Source organism: Rousettus aegyptiacus, unplaced genomic scaffold (assembly GCF_014176215.1).
Source record: "Rousettus aegyptiacus isolate mRouAeg1 unplaced genomic scaffold, mRouAeg1.p scaffold_m13_p_1, whole genome shotgun sequence".
NCBI classification, from domain to species: domain Eukaryota; kingdom Metazoa; phylum Chordata; class Mammalia; order Chiroptera; family Pteropodidae; genus Rousettus; species Rousettus aegyptiacus.
Window position 1 is genome coordinate 100,018,642 of NW_023416284.1, and position 22,116 is coordinate 100,040,757.

Consider the following 22,116-nt stretch of genomic DNA (forward strand, 5'->3'; position numbering starts at 1 on the left):
CACAGTGTGTTCAATAAAACATTTTTATTCTGTACAATATATATGTGTATTTAAATATATATTTATAATATATATATATATATGCAGAGAAACCTCAACCAACAAATCCCTGAGTCCATGGGAGCCCAGGACACTAACAAAGGGAAAGGAGGGAGTCCATGCCCTAAAGAGAAGGGCATATGGCAATATCTTTCCCTTTCCTCCAGGTTCCCGGCAACAGAGGGAAAGGGATGGTCACTGCAAATTACTAAAACAAGAGAGAATTTATGTAGGAGCAGGAAGCAGGGTGAGGGTGGCAGGAATGGGAGGTGTGGGTCAGTCTAGGAAAGTAAAACATACTGTTTGGTTCAGCATTAAAATCAACAGATCACTGCAGAGGAGGAGACAGAACTGATTGACATGCAGCTGACCTTCGGTATGCCAAGCCTTGGCTCGGCGGCCCCACACCTGGGCCAGCACAACAAATAGCACCTGTGGGGCCTCTGAGAGAAACTAGAAATGGCCCTTGAGTGAAGAAAAGAAGAGATAAGAGCTGAGGAGCAGGCCTCATGTCTCAACACAGGATGGGAGCACTGCCACTGTCCCTGTGCCATTTCTTCAGACCCTGGGCCACCAGATGGCCAGGAGGTGTCTTTTGTCCACAGTCCAGTAGAGACGGGCAATTTACATGGTCTTGATCAGAGGTATAGAAAAAGGAGTGCTTTAGAGGACCACCCCCAGTTGTTGTGACAATTCCTGAAGTGCAGGGACCACACCGGTGAATCATGCCCAGTCCTGACAGTGGGGCCAAGATGGCAGCTGTCAGCTCCCTCCAGTAGACAGGCCATGGGGTTTCCAGGGTTGATAAGCCCACAAGGTGGACACAGCTGCTGAGCACTGCCTTGAATTCTGTCTTCTCCCTCAGGGCTGCCCTTCCCTGGCCATACCAAGCTTGGCATCTCTCCAGATTGGTGGCAGGGAGCAAGTGGCAGAGAGCACCCCTCTCTCCCTAGCCTATTAACACACAGAGCTGCCAACAGAGGGCAGCATGGCCAGAGTCACCTTATATATTGTAGGGAGAGCAATAGAGCCCTGTGTTCCTGGAGGAGTTTAGAAGCCCACATTGGCCTGTGCCTCTCCTGCTGCAATGGCTTGCACATCAGTGACATGGCCGATGCCCTTGGTGACACCCTCCCGGAACAGCAGCTTGGCGCCCACCTTCAGGTACTCTGGGTGTTTCAGGAAGCGGAAACGTACCACCGCCTTCTCCCCTGTCCGCAGCTTATCCTGTAGTAGATATGAGGGTCATTGGCCCTGGGCAGTGCCTCCCTCCCAGCCTTGGTTCTCCACCCTCAGGGGCCTATCGGGGTTCTACCCACCCTAAGTCAAGCTTTGTCCCTTTTCCGCAAAAAGGAATCAGGGTGGTCTCTATGAATCTTGGGCCAGACCTTTCTAAAGGCAGGAGAATTCTGACTTTTCCCTGGAAAAAAGAGGCATGGCTAGGTCCCTCTCACCTTGGCATGGATCTTTTCCACCACTGCCGTTTGACGGACGTTGCCCACATGTACTGTCACCTGGAAGCCTCGCCGGAATGTGGTGGCATGGAACAGTAGGACTATTTCTGCCTCGAACACTGAGCAGATGGTGGGATTCATCTCGGGGCTCACCATCACCATGCCCTGGGGAGGCACAGCCCCCAGACTCAGGAAGGACAGACCTCACATTAGTCTCTACCTTCCCAGCCACTTTCACACCCTTATAGCTCCTAAGTTCCTTTTCCTCTAGGACTTCAAACACAAGACCTCAGAGGACAACATTCGAAACTCTCAGAGAATCTTTCCTTATCCATCTCCCATGTCCTCTAACGCTTCTAATGCTTTGTATTTCTAGGGTTTCTGGATACTTGGATTGCACCACCATAATTCATATTTAGTGATCTGTGCCTTATGAGTATTCTAAACCTTTTCATACACGGACAGTCTGTGTAACCACTTCTTGGGGTAGAGACCATGTTTTCTTTGAGTCCCTTAGACAGGTGCTTCTTATTCAAGTAGCCAGTCTCCTAGGCACTTCTCTTTATTCCCTCTCCAACCCACCCTCCCACCTCACCTTGCGAAGGAGCGCACGATCAAAGTCCCCGAGGGCCAATGTAGCAGCCTGACCAGCTCGCAGCACACGACAGGCAGAGCGGTTGCGCTGGATGCTGCATACTCTCAGCTCCAAGAAGCAGCCATCGTCCGTGGGGCCCACCACCAGCTGGTCGCCCTCACGGCAAATCCCACTGCAGCCCAGAGGGCGGATGGCACAATGTCAGCCTAGGCTCCCTTACCTACTTCTCTGCTAGGGTCACCCAGAGCATTCTTTCCCTTACAAGGCTAAGTCCCTCAGGAGGGGGAAAGAGACCCTACATTCTGACTTGGAGGTAGGGGAGATGACTGCCGTGCCCCATTTTAGAGTTCATACTCTGTAGGCTAATACCAGGAAAGGCAGTGATGGCTGGCAGACAGGTACCTGCTGGTTGATACTGAACACCTGATCCCTGAAAGAGAAAGATATCCCCTTGGGTTTCATCCTCTGCTTTGGAAAGAGTCTTAAGAGACCTCTCTTCCCTACTTGGAGATGAAGCCAGTTGAATACACTCTAGTTTTCTTCCTGGGGCTCAAGACCCACACTTCTCCCTCAGGGGCCTAGAGATTCCCAGTAAAGCAGCAATACTGTTTCTTCCCTTATAAGCCAATAGACTAGTTTTTCTTGCTCTTCTGATGGTGAAAGCCTAATCTGCAAACAAGCACATCTTTTAGCTGGGCTCTGTTCAACTCCTTTGGGCCGTGACATCTTCGAGTGTATGGGTATGTAAGGACTGACTGGGGTAGGTAGCAAGCAAGGCAATTCACCTGGAAAGTGTCCCTCCAACAACTGTCCCCACCTCTGGTACTGTGTAGATTTCATCCACCTGAAGCCAAGAAAAAAATTCTGTCAATGGCCTGCCTAAAGTAGTGCTGGCAGGTCCAAAATCTCTAAACAGACTCAGGGCTCAGCCAGAATCAGTCCTTCCCAATTCCCCAGCCTACTGCCTGTTCGAGTTCCATTACCTGGAACTCTGTCAGCTGCTGCATGAGTTCCTCCTGTTCTTTGCTGTTAGTGAGTGGTGGCAGGATATTCAGAAAGACTTTGAGCAGGTCTAGACTCTCTCCAGACACGCTGGATAGTGTGAAGATAGGGGTGACACTGTAGAGGGAGGCATGGAACAGACAGATGAGGAAAGTTCTAATAGGAAGCAGAGGTTAGAGCCCCATACATGGAAAGGTGAGATGCTCTTGGGGTAGCTAGGGGCCCCCTTCTCCTATCGGCTAACCTTTGAAGGAGCTCTGGGCCCTCTCTCGGTGAGCTAGCCAAGGAACGTGGCACATAAAGCCCATCCCAGAGCGTAAGGGAGATGGCGATTGCCTGGTATAGCACTTTGTCTCCAGGGTCCCCAGCATCAGCAAAGCACCAGGTGGGTTTAGGGGAAAGGTCAGCCTTTTAGCAGACTCCCTCCCACAATCTCAACCTGCAAAACCACAGAACTGAGCCAGAACAGATTTGGTCCTGGGGCTTTGTGGCAGCCTTCTTTGTGGACCAGGGCTCTGGAGTGAGAAAGTCTTACTTGGGTGACTGGGCAAATTGCTGGGCAGCAGTGACAGCATCATCCTCTGAGGTGACCAGCATGGGAACCTTGTGGCATCCAGGCTGCTTGAGGACCCGCTCTAGCTGGCGTACTGTCCTCTCCACTGTGGTCTTGGCACACAGGTCCACCTTGCTGACCACAACGAAGAAGGGCACTTTCAGGGCCAGGGCCAGCCCCAGATGTTCCCTTGTGGTGCCAGCTGCCTCAGAGAAGGAAAGCAGGGAGTGGGAGTGAGGAGAGGGAACAAAAGGAGAGTTCATCTGGCTCCCAGATTTGAGGAAGCCCAGGGCAGGAGAGTCAGCATCCCCCTCCAGCCCCGTCCCTGCCCCAATGCCTCATACCGATCCCAGTGTTAGCACTGACGAGGAGCAGGGCACAGTCGGGGCAGTAAGAGGTGAGGCCAAAGATAGTGGTGTGTAGGTACTTGTGGTGGCCTGCCAGGTCGATGAAGGTGATCATCTTGGAGCTGCTCTCACAGATCTCTTCTGCCGTCCGTGAGTCACTGTAATTCACCACCTGGCCCAGAGCCCAGGGCTCTCAGTGACCCCTGCCAGCCTCCCAACCCTTTAAGAAGTGTCAGGACCTAAAACAGTCCCTGGGTGACCCTGCCTCTTAATCCTGAATCCCATTTCTGATTTAATTTAGTTGATTCCCCACTTGTTTTCTAATGAGGACAGAGTTTACCCCACAGGGCCTCCATCTACTGCCCTCAGGGCTTTCATCTACTCTACTCTAAGAGGTCTCCACACTCTGCTCTTGGATTGTGTCTCTCACCACTACCATCCCATCCTCAGAGTCTGGCCCCACTGGGTCCCATTGATTGCATGCACCTCTCCCTTGCTGTTAAAGCCCAGGATCTCGAAGCTGATGCTGGAGGTTCGGCCAGACTGAATCTCATGCAGGTGGCGGAAAAGGTTGAGCCGAGCCCGGCCCCGCCCATTGTCCAGCTCTCCCTGGGTCAGGACTCCAAGCAGAGTCGACTTCCCTGAGTCCACATTCCCCAGAACGGCCACACGAAGGTCCAGGAACTGTGGATGAATTGTCAGAGGTAAGGGCTCTAATCCCTCACCTATCTCCACTGATGGTTGAGTCAAGGGCAGTGATACTCCCTGGGGACCAAATGATGACCTGTACACCCCCAGGATCCCAGGCCAAAAGAGAGTCTGTCTGCTATCACAGGGCTCTCTTGGGGAGTATGGGTATGAAAGGCAGGGAAGGGTGTGTGCTCACCTGTTGATTGTCAGGGACCTTTCGTACCAGCACTTCAGTGATCTTCCGAGGCATGTCACTATCATAATCCACTTCTCGTTCCCGGATCACAGTGATGTCTGCCCCAACCCTATCACAGCAAGGCCACAGTTGCCACATCTCATCTGTAGTTCCCCTACCCCTTTCTGTCCTGGCTCTGGACCAACGGCCTCCCCACATTTCCCACAGAGCTCCCAACACCTTACTTCCCCTCAAGCACCCTCCAATTTATCCCACATCCGCAACTCCCTTCAAACAAAAGTGTCTTAAATCATTGAGCAAAAAAGGCTAGTAGGTCCAATGTGGAGGAGCCTAGAACACTAGCCCTCCCCGATTTAGCCCTCTGTCAAGAGAAAGTAGCAGAAGGAAAGTCCCTCCTTGGCGCCTTAGGCCCTAGGTGACGGTACACACAGGTCCTCCCCAGTTAGAGAAAACAAAAGAGGGGGAAGGGGAAGCATACTTCTCCGCCATCCGGTGCAGGGTCTTGAGGGAGGCACGCATCTCCTCCTCAGCCAGCCCCACCAGCAGCCCATTGTCCTCCACCCCAATCTGGTAGACAGCCTCACCACGGCCCTCTTGGAGCCGCCACTTCATCTGTGTCACCAGGTGCTCAAAGCGGTACTGGGATGGATTCACCAGCTTCAGCTTAGGGCAGGTGAGGTATCATGAGAAAGTGAAATCAGAGATGCTCCTCCTAAACCCACTTGCTCACCACCTGTCTTGCTGCAAGGACCAGGACCTTCCCTTCCCACTTAAACCCTCTTATCCCTAACCTCCTCTAACAGTGAGCTCACCCTCAACAGAACGAGGTACAGAGAGAGCCCTTACTCTGAACCACATCCCTAAATTACTATAGATCATGAAGTTGAAAGGATCTCAGAGAAATCATTATCCCATGCCAGCAAGGACAACCTGCCCCTCCCCAGCCTAAGACTCACTTTATATTCGATGTTTCCATCTTCAGCCTGAAAAGAAACAGGGAGCAGTTACCAAACACCATCCAGGCCCAACCCCTACTTCCTTGATTCCTGCTGGGGCCCAGGCAGCAGCTAACTTGAGACAGCAGGAAGTCTCAGTGGCACCGGCTTAGACAGGGCTTGTCTGCCAAAGGTCACTGGCAGACAAGCCCTCTGCTCAACCCCAGTGTGATCTCTCTCAAGGAAAGGCCTCTAAAAACACAGTGAGTCACCCATCTCAGCCAAGAACAGAACCTGGAGTCTCTCCTTTCTTTGATCACTGGCAGCATATTCTTCCTAGATGCACGATCACCCCTCCTTCCTCCTTAGGGCCTCAAACTGCTGCCCCCAGAAACCTCATCTCCTCTTTGTCTGGGCTACTGAGGCCATTCTCTGCCACTGATCTGGGAGACATCAATTCCTTTCTACCCATCCCTCTCAGCTGATGTAATCAAGAGTAAGAGCCTGGGAGTTTTTGACTGGGGCCAAACAGTGAACTCAGCACTGGTCACTACAAGCCTGATAAGAGAGAAGCCCTGGTGAGAGAGGGACAGGGCTTCAAAGTTGGGGCTGAGGTGAAGAGAAGAAATTCAGAAAATATAACTAAGGGGACAAACTCCAGAAACCAGACTCACTGTGGCTTTTACCTCCTATCCCCTAATCCTCATGCCTCACCTGAGATGAAATCCTGAATCCATCCCACAATATCTTCTACCTCTTCCCTATATCAGGTGACCCTAGAGGAAGTATCCTATGGCTTGAGCCTTTCCCTTTCAGGTGCCAAGGGATATATATGCTTGTTCTCCCTGTCCTGCATTTCTGTACTCCTCTTACCTGGCCATTTTTCTTTTTCACTTCCTGTCATCATTCCACCCTCTCACAGCCCTTTGACTCCTGGCTTTGACAGTTCTTCACCCATAATCTCTACTTCATGGAGTTTAAGGGAGACCTTTTCCCATCAACCAAGACCTTCCTTTTTATTATTTTGCTGGAGATGAATAATTATGAGGTGTGGCTTCAGAAAAGTGATAGCAAGGACCATGGTCTAGGCCAACGATTCCCAAAATGTAGTCCCAGGACCAGCTGCATCACCTAGGAACTTGTAAGAAATGCAGATTATCAGGCCCACCTCTGACCTACTGAATCAGAAATTTTAGGGGTGGGACGGCAATCCAGGTGATTCTGATACATGTTAAAGTTTGATAATCACCGGTTTAGGCTCTTCCTCTGGGTCTTCTTTTCCTAAGAGGGACAAAGTTGTAGGTATTCTCTGCCTTAGGAAGTAGATGCGAGTAGGTATGAGGAGGCTATCCCCACTTCCTCACAAGACAAGTAAAAGGCAGGACTAAGCCTGACTGTTCTCTGGATGTGTGTCTTTGTATGTGTGTGTATACACTCAGGAATAGGTACAGAACATACTGCTCTTTCTAGAGTACTCCTCTCCTCCCCGCGGAACAAGTTTAGAAAACTCTGCCTTCTCATCCCAGGATGCAGTCTCCCTTCTGATGTAGCACAGGGATGGAGCCTGAGCATTCCACACTGCTCTTCCTAAAGGGATGAGGATGGAATCCCCTTACCCTACTTTTCCTTCTGGGGTTATCTAGATCAGAATGAGTGGATTCTCCCCCCCAATATCCCTTCCTGGGGGCCCGACACCCGAGGTGGGGTCAGTCTGTCTCTCCTTCCTGGGGTCCTGGGACCGGAAGGAGGGGCTCTCCTTTCCGCGGGGGTCCTGACACCGGAAGGGGGTATCAATTCTTTAGGTCCTGCCTTCCTGGAGTTCCAGGACGGTAGCGAGTCGTTTCCTCTCACCCTGCCACTTCTCAGGTGCTCACCTCGGGGGGCAGGTACGGGGGGTTGTTGGCTTTGCTCCCTCTGTTCCTTCCGTTCTTCTTTTTCCCCTTCGGGCCCCCGCAGCCGCTGCTGCCGCCGGCCCCCCTAGCCTTAAGGGTTCCGCCCATAGGTGGGCCACCTCCGGGCCGGCAGCAGCCGCCGAACAGCTCCGATACTCGCGAGTCCATCCGCCGCTGCCGCCAGCCCCCCGTCCGGCCCCTCCCCCCCGCCACCGCCGCTGCCGCCGCCGCCGCCGCCGCCCCTACTGCCACCGCCGCGTCCGGCCAGCCGGAGGAGGAGAGCGGGGTGGGGCCCTGCGCAGGCTACGCCCCCACCCTATTCTGGCTCCAGGCGCGTCAGAAACAGCCGCGTTGCACCACGGGATATAGAGTCCTCAAGTCTGGGATCTCCCTCAAAAGAGCTTGTCGCTGCCCTACAACTCCCAGAAGGCATCGCGGCGCACCGGGCCGCAGGTGGCTTCGGGGTGTAGACAAAGAGCGCGTCTCTGCGCGCAAAGGCCTAAGGGAGCTGTAGTCTTGTTCCCAATCTGCGCGCTCTAAGTGGGTCTTTTCCTAGGGCTTTGGGAAGACAGGGCTGGTTAGAACTCCACGGCCCGGGGATGGGGCAGTCGCTGTAGTGCTTACTACAGAATCCAGTTTTGTGGGCGCTTCTCGGTTTGGCCCCTTAGCGCGATCCCAGATAACAAGTTTTGGACCCGGTGAGTTGCAGAATTAAGGGAGACTAGTCCCTCCAGCCTGCTGGCTCCGCCCCTGCCTCAGTTTCTTCTCCGACAGGGTCGACGTGCCGTAGGGGTGAGTCAGGGCAAATGCCAGGGCGGAGGCGGATGGCGGTTAGCCTAATTATGGCTGTTATTGTTACGATGATCATGCCACATTTACACAGTAGTCACTGCTTATTACCAGGCTGGCACCCTCCGGGGGCCGGTTTTAGCAGCCCGAGACACCGCGGAGGCTCCGACACGAGGCCCGAACCCATAAACCAGCCTTGCTGCCTCAGGGCTACAAGGATGCCCGCCACGAGTATTACCCCTCCTTTTTGTTTTGAAGCAGAACCAATCGAGGATAACCGAGTTTGGTTTTAAAACATCCAGGGCTGTAGGAGGGGCATGGCCCCTACTGGGCGGGGCTGGGGTTCGGGTTACATCAGCCCGGCGAGGGCGGCAAGTGGCCAAGAATAGAAACTTGGCCAAGGGCCCCAGAGGATCACCGACTTTTGACTTTCTTGCCAAGCCATCTCTCTTGCTCTGTAGGGCTCTTGCAGTCAACAAAGTGTAAACACATTTAGCTACATAAACCAGAGTACAAGACACTGGAAAGGCAGTGTTACTGGGTTGGGAGTCAGGACGCCAGGGTTCAATTTCCAGCCCATGGCTATCTCATGACTCACCATTCATTGTATGTCTACTTCCCCTCTCTTCACAAACCATGAGATGTTCATACAGCCAAGAAATAAAACAGCCCTTACATCCAGACCTCAGTTTTCCTTGGAAAACTAGAAGTAGCAACAGTTGGCTTACCTCTGGTGATCCTTTCAGGAGTTCAGACCTGGCAGATTCCATGGTTTCCCCCCAAGACCACAGGAAGGTGGCAGGTTACTGATCATAGATTGCTGTCCACATGGCATAACTCCCCAAAGCAGTGAGAACAGAAGGACTGAAATCTGTAAAAGGGCCTAGCAGACCCAGCCAATTATGTGGTCTTCAGTGGTTGAAACAACATGTGACTTCTCTCTTCTCAACCATTTAGCTAAAGGTTAGCTGCAGAGGCCAACTTTAGCCAGGGAGACAAACCTGCCAGGAAAACTGCTACTTAAAGACTGAGATCAAAGAACTCAGTGAGAGATCTTAAGAAGGATGAGTATTGGAAAAGAGAGCTAAGGCCGTTCCCCCAACATTCTCACCGCCACCAGCTCTGGGCTCTCTTGATAACAAGAGCCTGCTGCACACGCTTGATAACACTTGTCCTCTCACCTTCGTGGATCTTTCAACCACCCCAACACATACTTTCACTTCATCTGAATCCCTTTGTCTATTAAGTGGAGAACTTTAGAGAGATGGGAGGGGATAACTCATTTTGATACCCCATTGAACAACCCGGCTTACCACACATAGGAATGAAGGCTGGCAGAACAATAGGCTGAACGAGGATGTCTGTCAGATCAGGGTCCTGGGAGATGGCATGTGGTTTATGTGTTTAGTTTCCTGGAGAGGTTGCTTATAAGGTAGATGGCTGTGGACATATGTCATGGACGGATACACACACACACATATGTATGTGTCTGTATACACACATACACACACATTTTTCCTGGTATGTAATTAGTCATTTATTCTTTGTGTATAGTACTTTTATAGAAGATCTTTAATTTATTTAGAATTTTCATAGGATGTGTAGTCAGAATTAATTTGATTTTCTTCTAAATGGGTAGGGAGCTATCTCAAGTTTTTTGCTTCGAAAGGTCGCCCTCCTCATATACTAAAATTTACATATACATATATCTGTTTCTGGACTCTTTTGTTTTATTATTTGTTTATTCCTTATTCCTAAGCCAATACCACAGTATTTTAATCATACTTTTATAGTATGTTTTGATCTCTGGTCTCTACTTCCTGAAACACAACCTTTTCTTGGCCTCTGTGATCTGATACTTGTCTATTTTTCTTGATACTTCTCTGGCTACTCCTCAGTTTCCTCTTTAGGTTCTTTTCTCTCTGCTCATCAAGACATTAGCGTCTTTGGGATCTTAGCTCATCCTTATTCTACACACCCTGCTGGGGTGATCTTATCCACTCCCATACTGATGACTCTCAAATATATATCTCTGTTCCTAAATATCTCTTCACTGTCCAGTGGAGTGGCAAACTCAATCTATCAAAAACTGAACTCATATTTTCTCCTTATCCACACCCAATAAACCTGGCCCTCCTCTAGTGATCCTTCATTCATTGAATGGCATGACTGGTCATAGAGTTGCTGAAGTGAAAAACCTGCTTGTCTTCTTGCCATCTTCTCTCTATCCCTCCTCTTCTTCTTGGGATCAACCACCAAGTAATGCTCATTGGACCTCCTAAATATCTGGGATTCACCCAGTTCTGTCTACCCTCTGTGATTACTCTAGTTCAGGCTTCTCACCATGCACTTGGGTAATTACAGTTGCTGGTTCTAACTGGTGTCCATACCTTCTCTCTTATCATCCCTGTAATCTCATTTCTACACTGCAGTCAGTGTAGAGATTAAATTTATAAAATGTAAATTTAATCATGCTACTCCCCTACTTAAACCTTTTAATATTTCACCAACCCCTACAGGATCAAGTCTAAAGTCTTTAACATGGCTTATAAAGCCTTGCCAAGATCTGGCTCCTGTTTGTCCACCCCAGTCATAACTCTATTCCTCGAATAGAAAGTGCTCTTGTCTTTCAGGGTCTCCAGGACCACTAAGCCCTCTTCTTTACATTTACTCATCCTACAGGACAGTTTCTTGGGCACATTTCCTCCGGATCACCCCTCGCTCCCACCCCGTCTAGGTTAGGCGCCCCTGTTGTTCACGTCCACAGCCCACATACTTCCCACGATATAATTCATCACATTGTATCTATAGGCAGAGAACCCCTTGAGGACAGCGCCCGTTTCTTGCTTGTTTGCCTCAGAGTCTCCAGCACCTAGGACAGAGCCTGGCTCGAAGTAGATGCACAATGAAGAGTGAACGCCGAAGAGAATAGATGCCTGAGGGATAGTGTCCTTTGGAAGGCAGCGCTCAGTGGCTGCGAATACGTGGGTTCCCTGTGGGTTCCGCGTACCTATGAGAGGGTGTTAAGGAGGGAGCGCAAGTTTCAACCCACCTCAGCCCAGCCTGCAGCACAGTGCCAGGACGCCGCACCCTATTCCGGCCTTGCTGAGCCGGAAGTGGCAACTTGGACTTCCCATGATACAGCGCGGGGCGCCTATTCAAACCGCACAGAGAAGAGGAAGGAGGTCGTGATGGCGGCTCCGGAGCTGGAAGTGCTGTCTCCTTCCGCAGTTCCTGGTGAGGCGTGGGATCCCGAGCTCGGGAGCTTTCGGGACCTGGTTCTTTGCCCCCGCTTCTTCCCGTCATTTAACCCCTGGGCCTTTCTCTGGCCCGTCTTCCTTGTCCGCATTACCTGGCGTCTCTCCCGGTTCCGGCTCGACCACAGTGACTCCATCGCTCCCACGGCCCTGGATCTCATTGGTTAACCCTGACTCTGGCCTCATCAAAACAGTATTCTTGACCTCGCTTGAATACACTTTCTTTCAACTTAGATCAGGGCATCCACTTTCTGAGTGGAGCCCCAGACCCTACCTCTGAACCTCCCCCCTCCCCCTCTCCGCCCGCCTTCTCATCTTCCTGCCGATACTTAAATCACTTGGGAGACTGGGATCAGAAATCTCTCCGCCTCCGCAAACAGGGGAGTTTGCGGAGGGAATGTGTATGTGTCGGATTGTCCGCTCCGCAGTGATGGTAGATGTGGCCATAAGGGAATGGGAAGACTGGCTTTGGTCTTTGAGTTTTTTCATTTTTCTTTCTTGTCCCTCTGTGCGCCTACCAGATTTGGAGTGGTATGAAGAGTCGGAGGAAACCCACGCCCCCCAGATAGAACTGCTTGAGACTACCTCTGCCCAAGAACATCCTAACCCTTCGGAGACTTTTTGCCCCCGAGACTGCTTGGTGCCAGTAGTATTTCCCGGGCCTGTGAGCCAGGAAGACTGTTGTCGGTTTACTTGTGAACTTCTAAAGCATATTATGTACCAACGCCAGCAACTCCCTCTGCCCTATGAACATCTTAAGCACTTCTTCCGAAAACCTTCCCAGGTAGGCACCGGATTTGGGAGAAAATTGGTGGGAAGGCTTTGTGTCTGTTAGATAGTAGGCAGGTAAAAAGGGAGTCTAGGAATCTTCAGGGCCTGTCAGCCTAAGCAACGATAACGAACGTTTCATTTCTTTCTCCACAGTCTATAATCTTTGATAGTCTAACCTTCTCTGCTTTTTCTCTTGGTTTTCTTTTTCTGAAACTCCTATTTTGTGTTGCATTTTGTCTTCATGAATTGACCCTTTTAGTATCTTCTCTCTCCAGATTTTTATCCCTCTTTATGTTCTACTTTCTGGGAGACTTCCTTGGCTTTATGTTCCAACACTTCTATTACTTTTTTTTGGCAGTCATAGTCTTAAGGACTCTTTCTTAATTTTTAAATTTTTGCATGTCCCTTTTATAATAGCATCATGTTTCATGTCTGTATGAAATTCCCTACCTGAAGACATTAATTATTGAATTTTTGAAATTTTTTTCTGTTCCTTGCATTGGCTTAGTTTCTTCCAGATTCCTTTTCTTATTTGTTTCGGTCTCTGACATTAGTGTTAGAAGCTTTTATTCTGTATCTGGTGAATATTTAAGAATAAATCTTTGAAAGGTCTGTATGCATGGCTGGGCCTTGTGAGCAGATAGACTTTAAGAGTATTAGTTGGGAAACTTAGTGGTCTCTTGAGGAAATTGGCAGGTGATCTAAGGGTCCTCACATTTTCACTTAGTCCTCGTGTTCACTCTTGCTATTTGCAGTGCCTAAATTGGCAGTTTCTGAGCCTTTCTGGGGTTCTGCTGTGTGAATCAGTTTGCTTCTTCTCATGGGAGTCCTCTCTGTCAGCACTTGGTTTTCGGCTCTCTTGAACTATTCCATCTGCTTTCTGTCCTCCCAGCTCTCTTGAACTATTCCATCTGCTTTCTGTCCTCCAAGAATTTGTTGTTGCCTTTGGCCATTGTTGTTTACTCTCCAGTTCTCTTTGCCCTTGGGCAGCCACCTTCTCTTTCTCTCTCCCTCCTTCCCTTTTCCCCTCCCTCCCTCCTTTCCTTTTTCTCTCATTTAGTAGTATTTCACATGGAAGCACAAAAAAGCATGTGTTCAGTTTGTCATGTTTAATTGGATGACCAACTCCAGAATCACCTTTATTAATCCAAATAATCCTTGTTCCTGTTGTCACTTGTAGTACAGCAAAAATTTGCCACCCACCATTGGCACCAAATCTCCTTAACTATTTCAGTTGCTTATTTCTGGATGCCTTCCTATCTTAGAACACTGTCTTTGCTGTCCTAAGCATGGGAGAATTATGATTTTGCACAAAGAATATTTTCCTTTTTGATATATTGCCCTATGATAAAACCCAATGTCTTGGCTGTGGCAGTTCATTGAACTGGAAATCCAGTCCCATAAGTCTCCTATATCCCAACAGGGTTCTTCAAAGGTCATTAGCTATTTCCTACCTTGCCTGCTCTCTCACCATTCTTTGTCCTCATAGGCAGAGGATGTGGTGAAGAGGAAACCTCGTGCCACCGCTGAGGCAAGCAGCAGGACATGCCAACAAACCCTGGCAGAACTGGAGAGTGTCCTCAGCCACCTAGAGGGTCTCTTTGCCAGGACACTAGTACCACGAGTGCTGATCCTCCTTGGAGGCAGTGTTCTAAGTCCCAAGGAGTTCTATGAGCTCGACTTGTCCCGCTTGGCCCCCAACAGCATGGACCAGAGCCTGAGCACAGCAGCTTGTTTGCGCCGTCTCTTCCGAGCCATTTTTGTGGCTGATGCATTTAGTGAGCTGCAGGCTCCTCCGCTTATGAGCATTATTGTCATGGCACAGGGGCACCGCGACTGTGGAGAAGATTGGTTTCGTCCCAAGCTAAACTACAGAGTCCCCAAAAGAGGCCACAAATTGACTGTGACCCTGTCGTGTGGCAGGCCCTCCATCCCAGTCACAGCTTGGGAGGATTACATTTGGTTCCAGGCACCAGTGACATTGAAAGGCTTTCACGAGTGAAGGGGGATGCTTCCTAATCGTGAACACAATGGCTAAATTATCTTTCCTTCTGTTGCACCAAGGTACCCATCTCTTGCTTGGAGGTAGATGTTCTTCCTGGTGAGAGAAAGGTTTTGTCCTCTGGCTGCCTACTTCCCCTCCTCAGACTTCCTGGTGGGCTGATAGTGTGGCTGGGACTGTAAAAATTATTGTTGAACAATATCTCTTTGAATCAAAGGTTGATTTTCCCAGAGGGTGTTGGGTCAAGCTTCTATGTTTAGGATTGGAAAGCAAATGTGGGCCCCAAAACGCTGTTATGTAAGTGGCCTTTTTCTGGGGCCCTTCAGAATTTTTACCAGGGACATAATGTGGGTGTAACTCATGAACTTAAATATAAAATGAATAAATTCATATTAAATTTTCTGAAACTCTTGGTTTAAAGAGACTTTCCAGGTTTGAGGCTAGAGTATTTTGTTTTTCTTCTTGGCCTTATGCTTCAGGGCTTCCATGATTTCTTTTTCTTTTTTTTTTTACTAATGGTTTTTTTTCTCTTCATCAGCCCCAGACCAGTCTAGGAAGTTAAGTGACTTGGCCAGAGTTTTATAATGGTTTGATATCAAAGTTGATACTAGAGCCCTCATCAACTAACTCTTAGCCCAACGTTCATTGCTTGCTACACACTAGTTTTGTGACCCTTAAAGTATTCGTGCCCAAAGTAGAGGTCATACAGGGGAAAGGGAGTTTTGCAAAGAGAGACTGGGCTGAGAAAAGAAAACAGAGGATCTTTGCAAAGCCTTACTGAACTGTAGGCTGAGGCCCTAGGACTTCCCTGTGAGATCATTTCCCTGAATCCAAACGTCCCTTCTGGAATTCTGCCCAGCCTGTCTCCACTGCAGTTGTCTAGTGGCTGCTGGCAGTTACTGTGGGCAATATTGTCCTTAGGCAATCCTGCCCTCCTGCCTATGGCAGTTCCTCCTCAGCTGCATCTTTTACTGTTATCCTTTGCAGCTTGACGCTGTCTTGACCACTAAGTACTGATGCTCTTTGTCACTGAGAACACCTGCTTATTTCTTGGAAGTAAGAATCCTCACCCTGCTGGTGTTGGAGACAGGGGTGCGTGTGTACATGCGTGCATGTGTAAATAGGGACAATACAAGTATATACTATTTATGTTTAAGAGGAATGTTTTATGTTTTGCCAAGTAAACATAAAAAATAGTTTATATTTTATGCTACTTTTTAAACCTTGCAAAGTTTTTATCATTGTCCCCATTGTTTAGATGAGACTTGGCGAGACTGAATAACTTGGCTGAGTGTTGAAACGTGAATTCAAACCCAGTCCACCTGGCACCAGAGGCTGAGGGCTTTACACCGTCCTGTGCATCCTGTGTGGTTTTACTGTGAAATAATTAAACAGAATTTGCCCTGCTAAAGGTAGTAGTATTGGAAATTCTGCAGGACCCACCTCTCTGGCTTCACATTGTATTTCCTGACATGGGACCTCACTTTGATAGGTGCTGAGTAAATATGGAAGCAGTGAAAACAAAAGGTTTGGGTTCTTTTCTGTGCTCTGACCACTTGAAACATATTCCATCAGCTAGAATTTCGGCTGTTTTCTCTGCTTGATGACGTTACTCTCCAGAAGAGGAATAGAGCCATAGCTTCCACTTGGGAAGGGACTGGCTGAATGAGGGGTCTGACTAAAGAGAGGGAGAGTTTAGACCAAGGGAGTTAAAAATTGTTTTGAGGTTGAAGACACGTTAAGCCAATTGAGCTCCCACAAAAACTAATTTTAAAAGTCTTCATAAACTATTTCTAGACAATCAAAACAAAGTAATTATATGGGTAATTTAGATACATTGGGGCCCATGTCATTTTGATTTAATAAGTCTTAGCCAAATGAATCCAGAAATTAAAAGATCAGTTAATAATATTAATAAATCCCACGTCTTTCCCTAACAAGCTTGCGGAGGCACCTGTTATCTGTTACGTAAGTTCCCTTGGCTGGGAGTAGGGGCTGGCCAGAGGCCGCTGGCGGTCTGAGGGTGGAATCCTTCCAGGTTGACGGAAGGGCGGAGCTTAAGGTTTCCATGGAGACGGCTTCTCCTAGCAACCTGGAGGGCGTTGAGCCGAGCCGCTGGTGCGATGGACGCGGAGAGCCTCCTGCTGTCGCTGGAACTGGCGTCCGGCAGTGGGCAGGGCCTCAGCCCCGACCGTCGGGCCTCGCTGCTCACTTCTCTTATGCTGGTTAAGCGCGACTACCGCTACGATCGGGTGCTCTTCTGGGGCCGCATCCTGGGCCTCGTAGCTGATTACTACATCGCTCAGGGCCTGAAAGAGGATCAGCTTGCACCGCGCAAGACTCTGTACAGGTGGAGGCCGCAGGGCTAAACTGAAGGGAGGGCCACGGGGGGGCGGGGGCACGAAGGGTGGGAAAGTGGTAGAAATTGAAATGGGCGGGGCCTAAGGGTCCAGGAAGCCGGTGAATGGGATCTGTGGAGGGGATGAGGGCGGGCCCGAGGGGCGGGGCTGGGTACCTCAAAACCGAAAGGAGCCTAAGGGGACGAAGTGGTGGGCTAGGTCTGAGAGGGCGGAGCTCTAGGAGGACAGTTCTCGAGGGGATGTAAGAGAAACTTAGAGGCTTGTAGGTTTACAATAGAGGCAGGGACAGAGGCAGAGCAAGGTGAAAGTTCTTGGAGAATGGAGACCTGGAGCAGGAGCCAGGTGCAAACCTGATGCGGGCCTGGCTTTTCAAAAGGTTTACTTTCGAAGCCCCGGGTGGTGGTGTGATGCTGTTTGGAAGCGGGTCCAGAAGCATCTTCGCAGAGGTGTTGGATGACATCAGGAGGCTCTCTAGGAAGTAGTAAAGGAATGCAGAATGGGAGAGAAGTGATTTGGAACTGGGGAAATTCTCTGGACACTACCATACAGGACCATCCAGCGGCTTTTTTACTACCACCGGCATTGATGGGGCGCTCACCATCTTACAAAGTAGTCCATTAGGCACAGGGCATTGGAGACTTCATTTATGAACCCACACTGGTTGGATGCATCCTGTGCTAGACTTGGGGTTACAAAGACAGCTAAGACTCACTCCGTCTCCAAGTTAGTCGCATCCTAGGGAGGGAGACTGATGTGTAACCTAGGAATTACAGCAAAATGTTAAAACTAGAACAGGTGTACACAAAGCAGGACCAAGGTGGGCATTCTCCTTGAGAGCAATTAAATATGTTTACTAAGGGTATAACTTCTTTACAATCTGAAAGATGAACAGGAGTTCTTCAGGAAGGTGTGGGGAAAAGGTTTGCCGGTTAGAGGGAACAGTTCTGCAAACTGGTTGGTTGGAGCTGGCTCCGAGTGTTTGAGAAAACAGTAGATAGGTAACCATAATAGTAGCAGCAGAGGCTGTTATGTAGAACAGGATGGAGAAGCAGGGGGGTCGAACTTTGTCCATATGCTATGGGGAGCCGTGGAAGGGCTATTAGCAAGGAGAGCCTGCTCAGATCTGAGTAGGCACAATGGCCAGAGTGGGTGAGCATTTAGAAATCTGTTGCAGTGTCCAGAAGAGGGGGACTGAAAAGAGGAGGTAGCTGAGGGAGTTGAGAGGGGATGGATTAGGAAGTTTTAAGTGGTAAACTCTTAGGATCTGTGACCGAATTGGGGTGAGGTGAAGAAGTCAAGGCTGACTTTTGCTTCCAGCTTAGGCAGCTGGACAAGTGCTGGGATAAGTGCTGGTGCCACCTACTAGGAAGCAGGACAAATTCAGGAAGGAGAGAAGACCCAGTGTGAGGTGACTTGGAGGCAGGGTGGTAAGGAGGCATATTAAAGTACAGATCTGGAGTCCAGAAGAAACATTTAGACTAAAGATAGAGTATTCTGTAAGTTTTTATTTCTTTAGCACTACCTATGTGCCAAGTATTGACCTAGGCATCAGAAATTCAGTGGTAAATGAGACAAAGTCCTTGTCTTCATGTAATTTATATTATGGTGTGTGTGGAGGAGGAAGGGAGATAGCCAATAAATAAATATACACATATATTGCATGTCAAGTGGTACGGGGGATAGAGAATACAGGATGGGTGATATTTTAAATATTTGGTCAGGGATGGCCTCTGATAAGGAGGTAACATTTGAGAAGAGACCTGAAGCAACCGAGTGAGCTGTATATTTATTTGGGGGAAAAGAATCCCAGGCAAGTGCAAAGGCTGTGAGGCAGGCGTGTGCTTAGTGTGTTTGTGGAAACTCAGAGGCTAATGTGGCTGGAGAGTGAGTGAGTGAGTGAGGGGGACATTGTAGGATATGAGGTCAGAAAGGTAAGGGGCCAGAGACAATCATGCAGGGCCTTGTGGGGCATTGTAAGGACTTGATTCAATGGGAAGTCATTGAAAGGTTCTTCACAGAGAGGTGATCTGGCTTAGGTTTTAATAGTTGAGTGGGGACTAAACTGAATGGGGAGTGAATATGGAAGTGGGGGAGACCAGTTAGGAAGTTACTGCAGTATCAAGGCAGAGTAGATGGTGGCTTAGAACAGGGGGAAGCAGTGGAAGTTATGAGAGGTGGTTGATTGGATTCTGGATTCTTAGTCAATAGCTAGGGCTCTGGGGGTCAGGTGGGTGAGATTACAGAGAGAAAAAAGGAGTGAGAATAGATGTCTGGAAATACTCGAAGCACTGGAGGAGGGAGAAGGAAATATCAAAGGAAATAGAAAAGGAAATGCATTCGTTAGCATGGGTGACCTCCTCCTAAGCAGATTCTTGGAGCAATAGACGCAGGAATCTTGGAGCATTGGAAAAAGAGTGAAAATGAAGGAGAGGGAAGGCTCCTGTGGGGCAAATTGTTCAGAGATTATTGTTCAGCGTTGGGGCAAAGGAGGGAGGGTCAGGAGAAGGGCATTTTGTAGAGAGACATGCTTTTGAGGGCTATTGTTTTAGAAAGCTGAGAAGTTTTTACACTGAAAAGGTGCCAGGAGAGAGTGAAGGGAGGAAAGATGAGCAGAGATCAGGCAATGGATGCAAACCCTGAGTGGATTAGAGAGGAGTGGGAGGACATGCTCTCTTGCTGGGCTGGCGAGTGCCCAGAAGACCTCAAGGGAGGAGAGGTCCTTAAGCCTGGCCGGGCTTTCCTGCGAAGTGGGGGAAGATGGCTGTGCTGTGGGCTCAGAAGGCAGGCTGAGCATAAATTTGGGACCCACTAAGGTAGAGGCACCTGCAGTTGAGGAAAATTCAGCTTCCAGAACTCATCCAGAATCTTATAGTTCAGATATCTAGGAAGAAGCTCTTGGAATTTGGGCATACACAAAGCTTTTATGACCTTTTAAAAAATAAAATAAAATTTGTATCATATTAGGGTGTCTGTGGGGGGTTGGTGCACCACGTGCACTTAGAGGTTCTAAATGGGAAAGGTGTGACTCCCAGCAGCTTTTCTTGGGCCTCACCCCTTGGGAGAAGGGGAGAAGGGGAAAAGGGGTCACAGCAGGAAGCTCGAGTGAGAGCGGGTATTGGAAACCAGGGTGATGTGGGTGTTGTTGGCAGCCTGAACTGCATGGAGTGGAGCCTCTTGCCCCCTGCCACAGAGGAGATGATGACGCAGACATCGGTGGTGAAGGGCCGTTTCATGGGGGACCCCTCACATGAGTACGAACACACCGAGCTGCAGAAGGTGAAGGAGGGTGATAAGGTCTTCGAAGAAGAAGTAGTGGTAAGTGAAGGTGAGAGGAGGAGGACCTAAAGGAAGAGGACCTGGGCCATCCAAAACCAGCCCAATAAAAATTATGGTGATAACATAATACACACAGTTCCTTAATGACAGGGTGATGAGTGGATGGACAGTTCTTACAGAGCCTGGCTCTGGGGCAAGGGTAAGGAAGAAGGGTCTGTACTATGCTCTGGAGTAAGGGCATGGACATAGGTTCTTATATTTTTGTTTGTTTTCCTAGATAATACACTCATGTGGTTCGAAATTCAAATGTACAAAAAGGAATATAGTGAAGTATCCCTCCCATCACTGTCCTCCAGACACCCAGGTCCTCTTTCTGGGGGACAGTAATGTAACCATTTTGCATGTGTGTGTCCAAACCTTGCTATTCAAAGTGCAGTCTGGATTAGAAGCATCTTCATGTCCCAGGAGTTAGAAATGCAGAATGGGGCATGTTGGTGGCAGTGGTGGGTGGAGGGTGGTGGCATCAGGATCTGCATTTTAGCACTTTCCAAGGGGATTCAAATACGCATTTAGGTATGAAAAGCTCTGCTTCCAGAGATATTTTATGTAAATACAAACCTCAGCAAATACCTTATCTGTATATATTCTATCTTAAAAATAAAATATGGCAGCATATCATACACACAGTTCTGCCACTTGCTTATTTTACCTAACAATACATTTTGGAGATCTTTCTACATCAGTGCCTTGAAGGGCCTCCCCATTTTTTTTTCCATTGTGTGAATGTACTATAATTTATCCAGTGTCTTATTCATGGAAATGAAGGTTTCCAAGTTTTAGCTCTGACAAACAGTGATACAATGAATGACCTCATACATCCTTTCCAGTGTATGCAGTCTATTTGAAGAGTCAATCCTAGAAATAGAAAGCTAGGTCCAAAAGTAAGGAGCCCAAGTTTTGAAACTAGACAAACCCAGAATTCAAAACACAGCTTCTGCACTTGAACCTGGGTGATGCCAAAAGTCCAAGTCTGTGATGCCTTAGGTGCATTCCCCATCCCCTCCCACCTGACACACTTAACCTCCCTTCAGTTTTATTTTCTGTAAAATTGGGATAATTATATTTATGTCTCAGCTTATGCAGATGAAATTAAGTGGCACATTTAAAGTCTCTGGCCTAGGCACTTATTAAATATTAGTTTCCATCTCTCTATTTGCAAATAATTTTTTTCAGTAGTCCATGAGAAATATGTGGCTAAGTAATTCCGGAGACCTCTGGTGACATGTTCTCCCAGTCAGGTACTGCTTTTCCCAAACATCTCTATGAAATTCTTTTGTTCAGCGTTTCACTTGATATTGATTGTAAACAGACTTCATCTGCATAAAAATGTTATAATATGGAGTGATGCTTGGGAAACAATGTTAAGTCAAAGAACAGGATATGAAACTATTTAAACTATGACTATAATTTTGATTTAAATATATGCATAGAAAAAAGAATGGAAGGAAGTATGTTATACCAATTTGTTATCAGTGATTATCCTTAGAAGGTGGGATTTTGAATAGTTTTAATTATCATAGATATGTTACAAAATATTTCTGAATACCCAAATATTCTACAGTGAGCATGATTGCTTTTCTATTTTCAAAAGGAAAAAATAAGCAACATTTAAATCTGAGGATGGCATATTTCTGGAAGTGTGCATAAGAAACCATTAATTGTGGTTGCTCCTAGTGATGGCAGTTGGGGGACCAGAGATGGGGTAAGAGAGACTGATTTTTCTGGTAGTTTTAAATATTGCATCACTAGTATGTATTACCAATTTAAAAAAGAAAAAAGAAATCTTGATAGGAGGAAACAGAGGTCTTGCCCAGCATGATTTTCCATGGACATGGTTTCTATGCTATGGTGATTCAGAGGGCCTTGCACCAGGGATGAGTGGGCACAGCACCCTGGCA

General features: G+C 48.3%; 3 protein-coding genes across 9 annotated transcripts in view; 2 read left to right on the forward strand and 1 right to left on the reverse strand.

The window, feature by feature from the left end:
* Window positions 1–9,587, reverse strand: GTPBP2 (GTP binding protein 2). Of its 7 annotated transcripts, none has more exons than XM_016128596.2 (12): window positions 7,686–7,975; window positions 5,833–5,859; window positions 5,355–5,539; window positions 4,877–4,985; window positions 4,477–4,674; window positions 3,988–4,162; window positions 3,626–3,845; window positions 3,072–3,207; window positions 2,874–2,932; window positions 2,089–2,260; window positions 1,494–1,658; window positions 1–1,266 (listed from the first exon to the last, which is right to left on the reverse strand). In XM_016128596.2, the coding sequence occupies exons 1-12, from the start codon at window positions 7,869–7,871 to the stop codon at window positions 1,090–1,092; spliced, it is 1,809 nt and encodes a 602-aa protein (XP_015984082.1). In that variant the 5' UTR covers window positions 7,872–7,975; the 3' UTR covers window positions 1–1,089. The 7 variants fall into 7 exon arrangements, with proteins under 7 accessions (XP_015984082.1, XP_015984084.1, XP_036074322.1 ...); XM_016128598.2 differs by lacking the exon at window positions 7,686–7,975 and adding an exon at window positions 9,221–9,587 and having other exon boundaries at window positions 10–1,266; XM_036218429.1 differs by lacking the exon at window positions 7,686–7,975 and adding an exon at window positions 6,106–7,677 and having other exon boundaries at window positions 10–1,266.
* RSPH9 (radial spoke head component 9) overlaps window positions 8,202–22,116 on the forward strand; it is a 21,292-nt gene continuing 7,377 nt past the window's right edge. Inside the window, exons 1-3 of the mRNA XM_016128600.2 lie at window positions 8,202–8,401; window positions 16,561–16,872; window positions 20,032–20,197. Of these exons, the coding sequence (XP_015984086.1) occupies window positions 16,646–16,872; window positions 20,032–20,197 (393 nt within the window). The 5' untranslated portion in view covers window positions 8,202–8,401; window positions 16,561–16,645. The remainder of the gene's footprint in view (window positions 8,402–16,560; window positions 16,873–20,031; window positions 20,198–22,116) is intronic.
* LOC107501954 (MAD2L1 binding protein) lies at window positions 11,601–14,951 on the forward strand. The gene is made up of 3 exons (XM_016128601.2): window positions 11,601–11,729; window positions 12,271–12,533; window positions 14,010–14,951. Exons 1-3 carry the CDS (start codon window positions 11,684–11,686, stop codon window positions 14,520–14,522), a joined length of 822 nt encoding a protein of 273 aa, XP_015984087.1. The 5' UTR covers window positions 11,601–11,683; the 3' UTR covers window positions 14,523–14,951.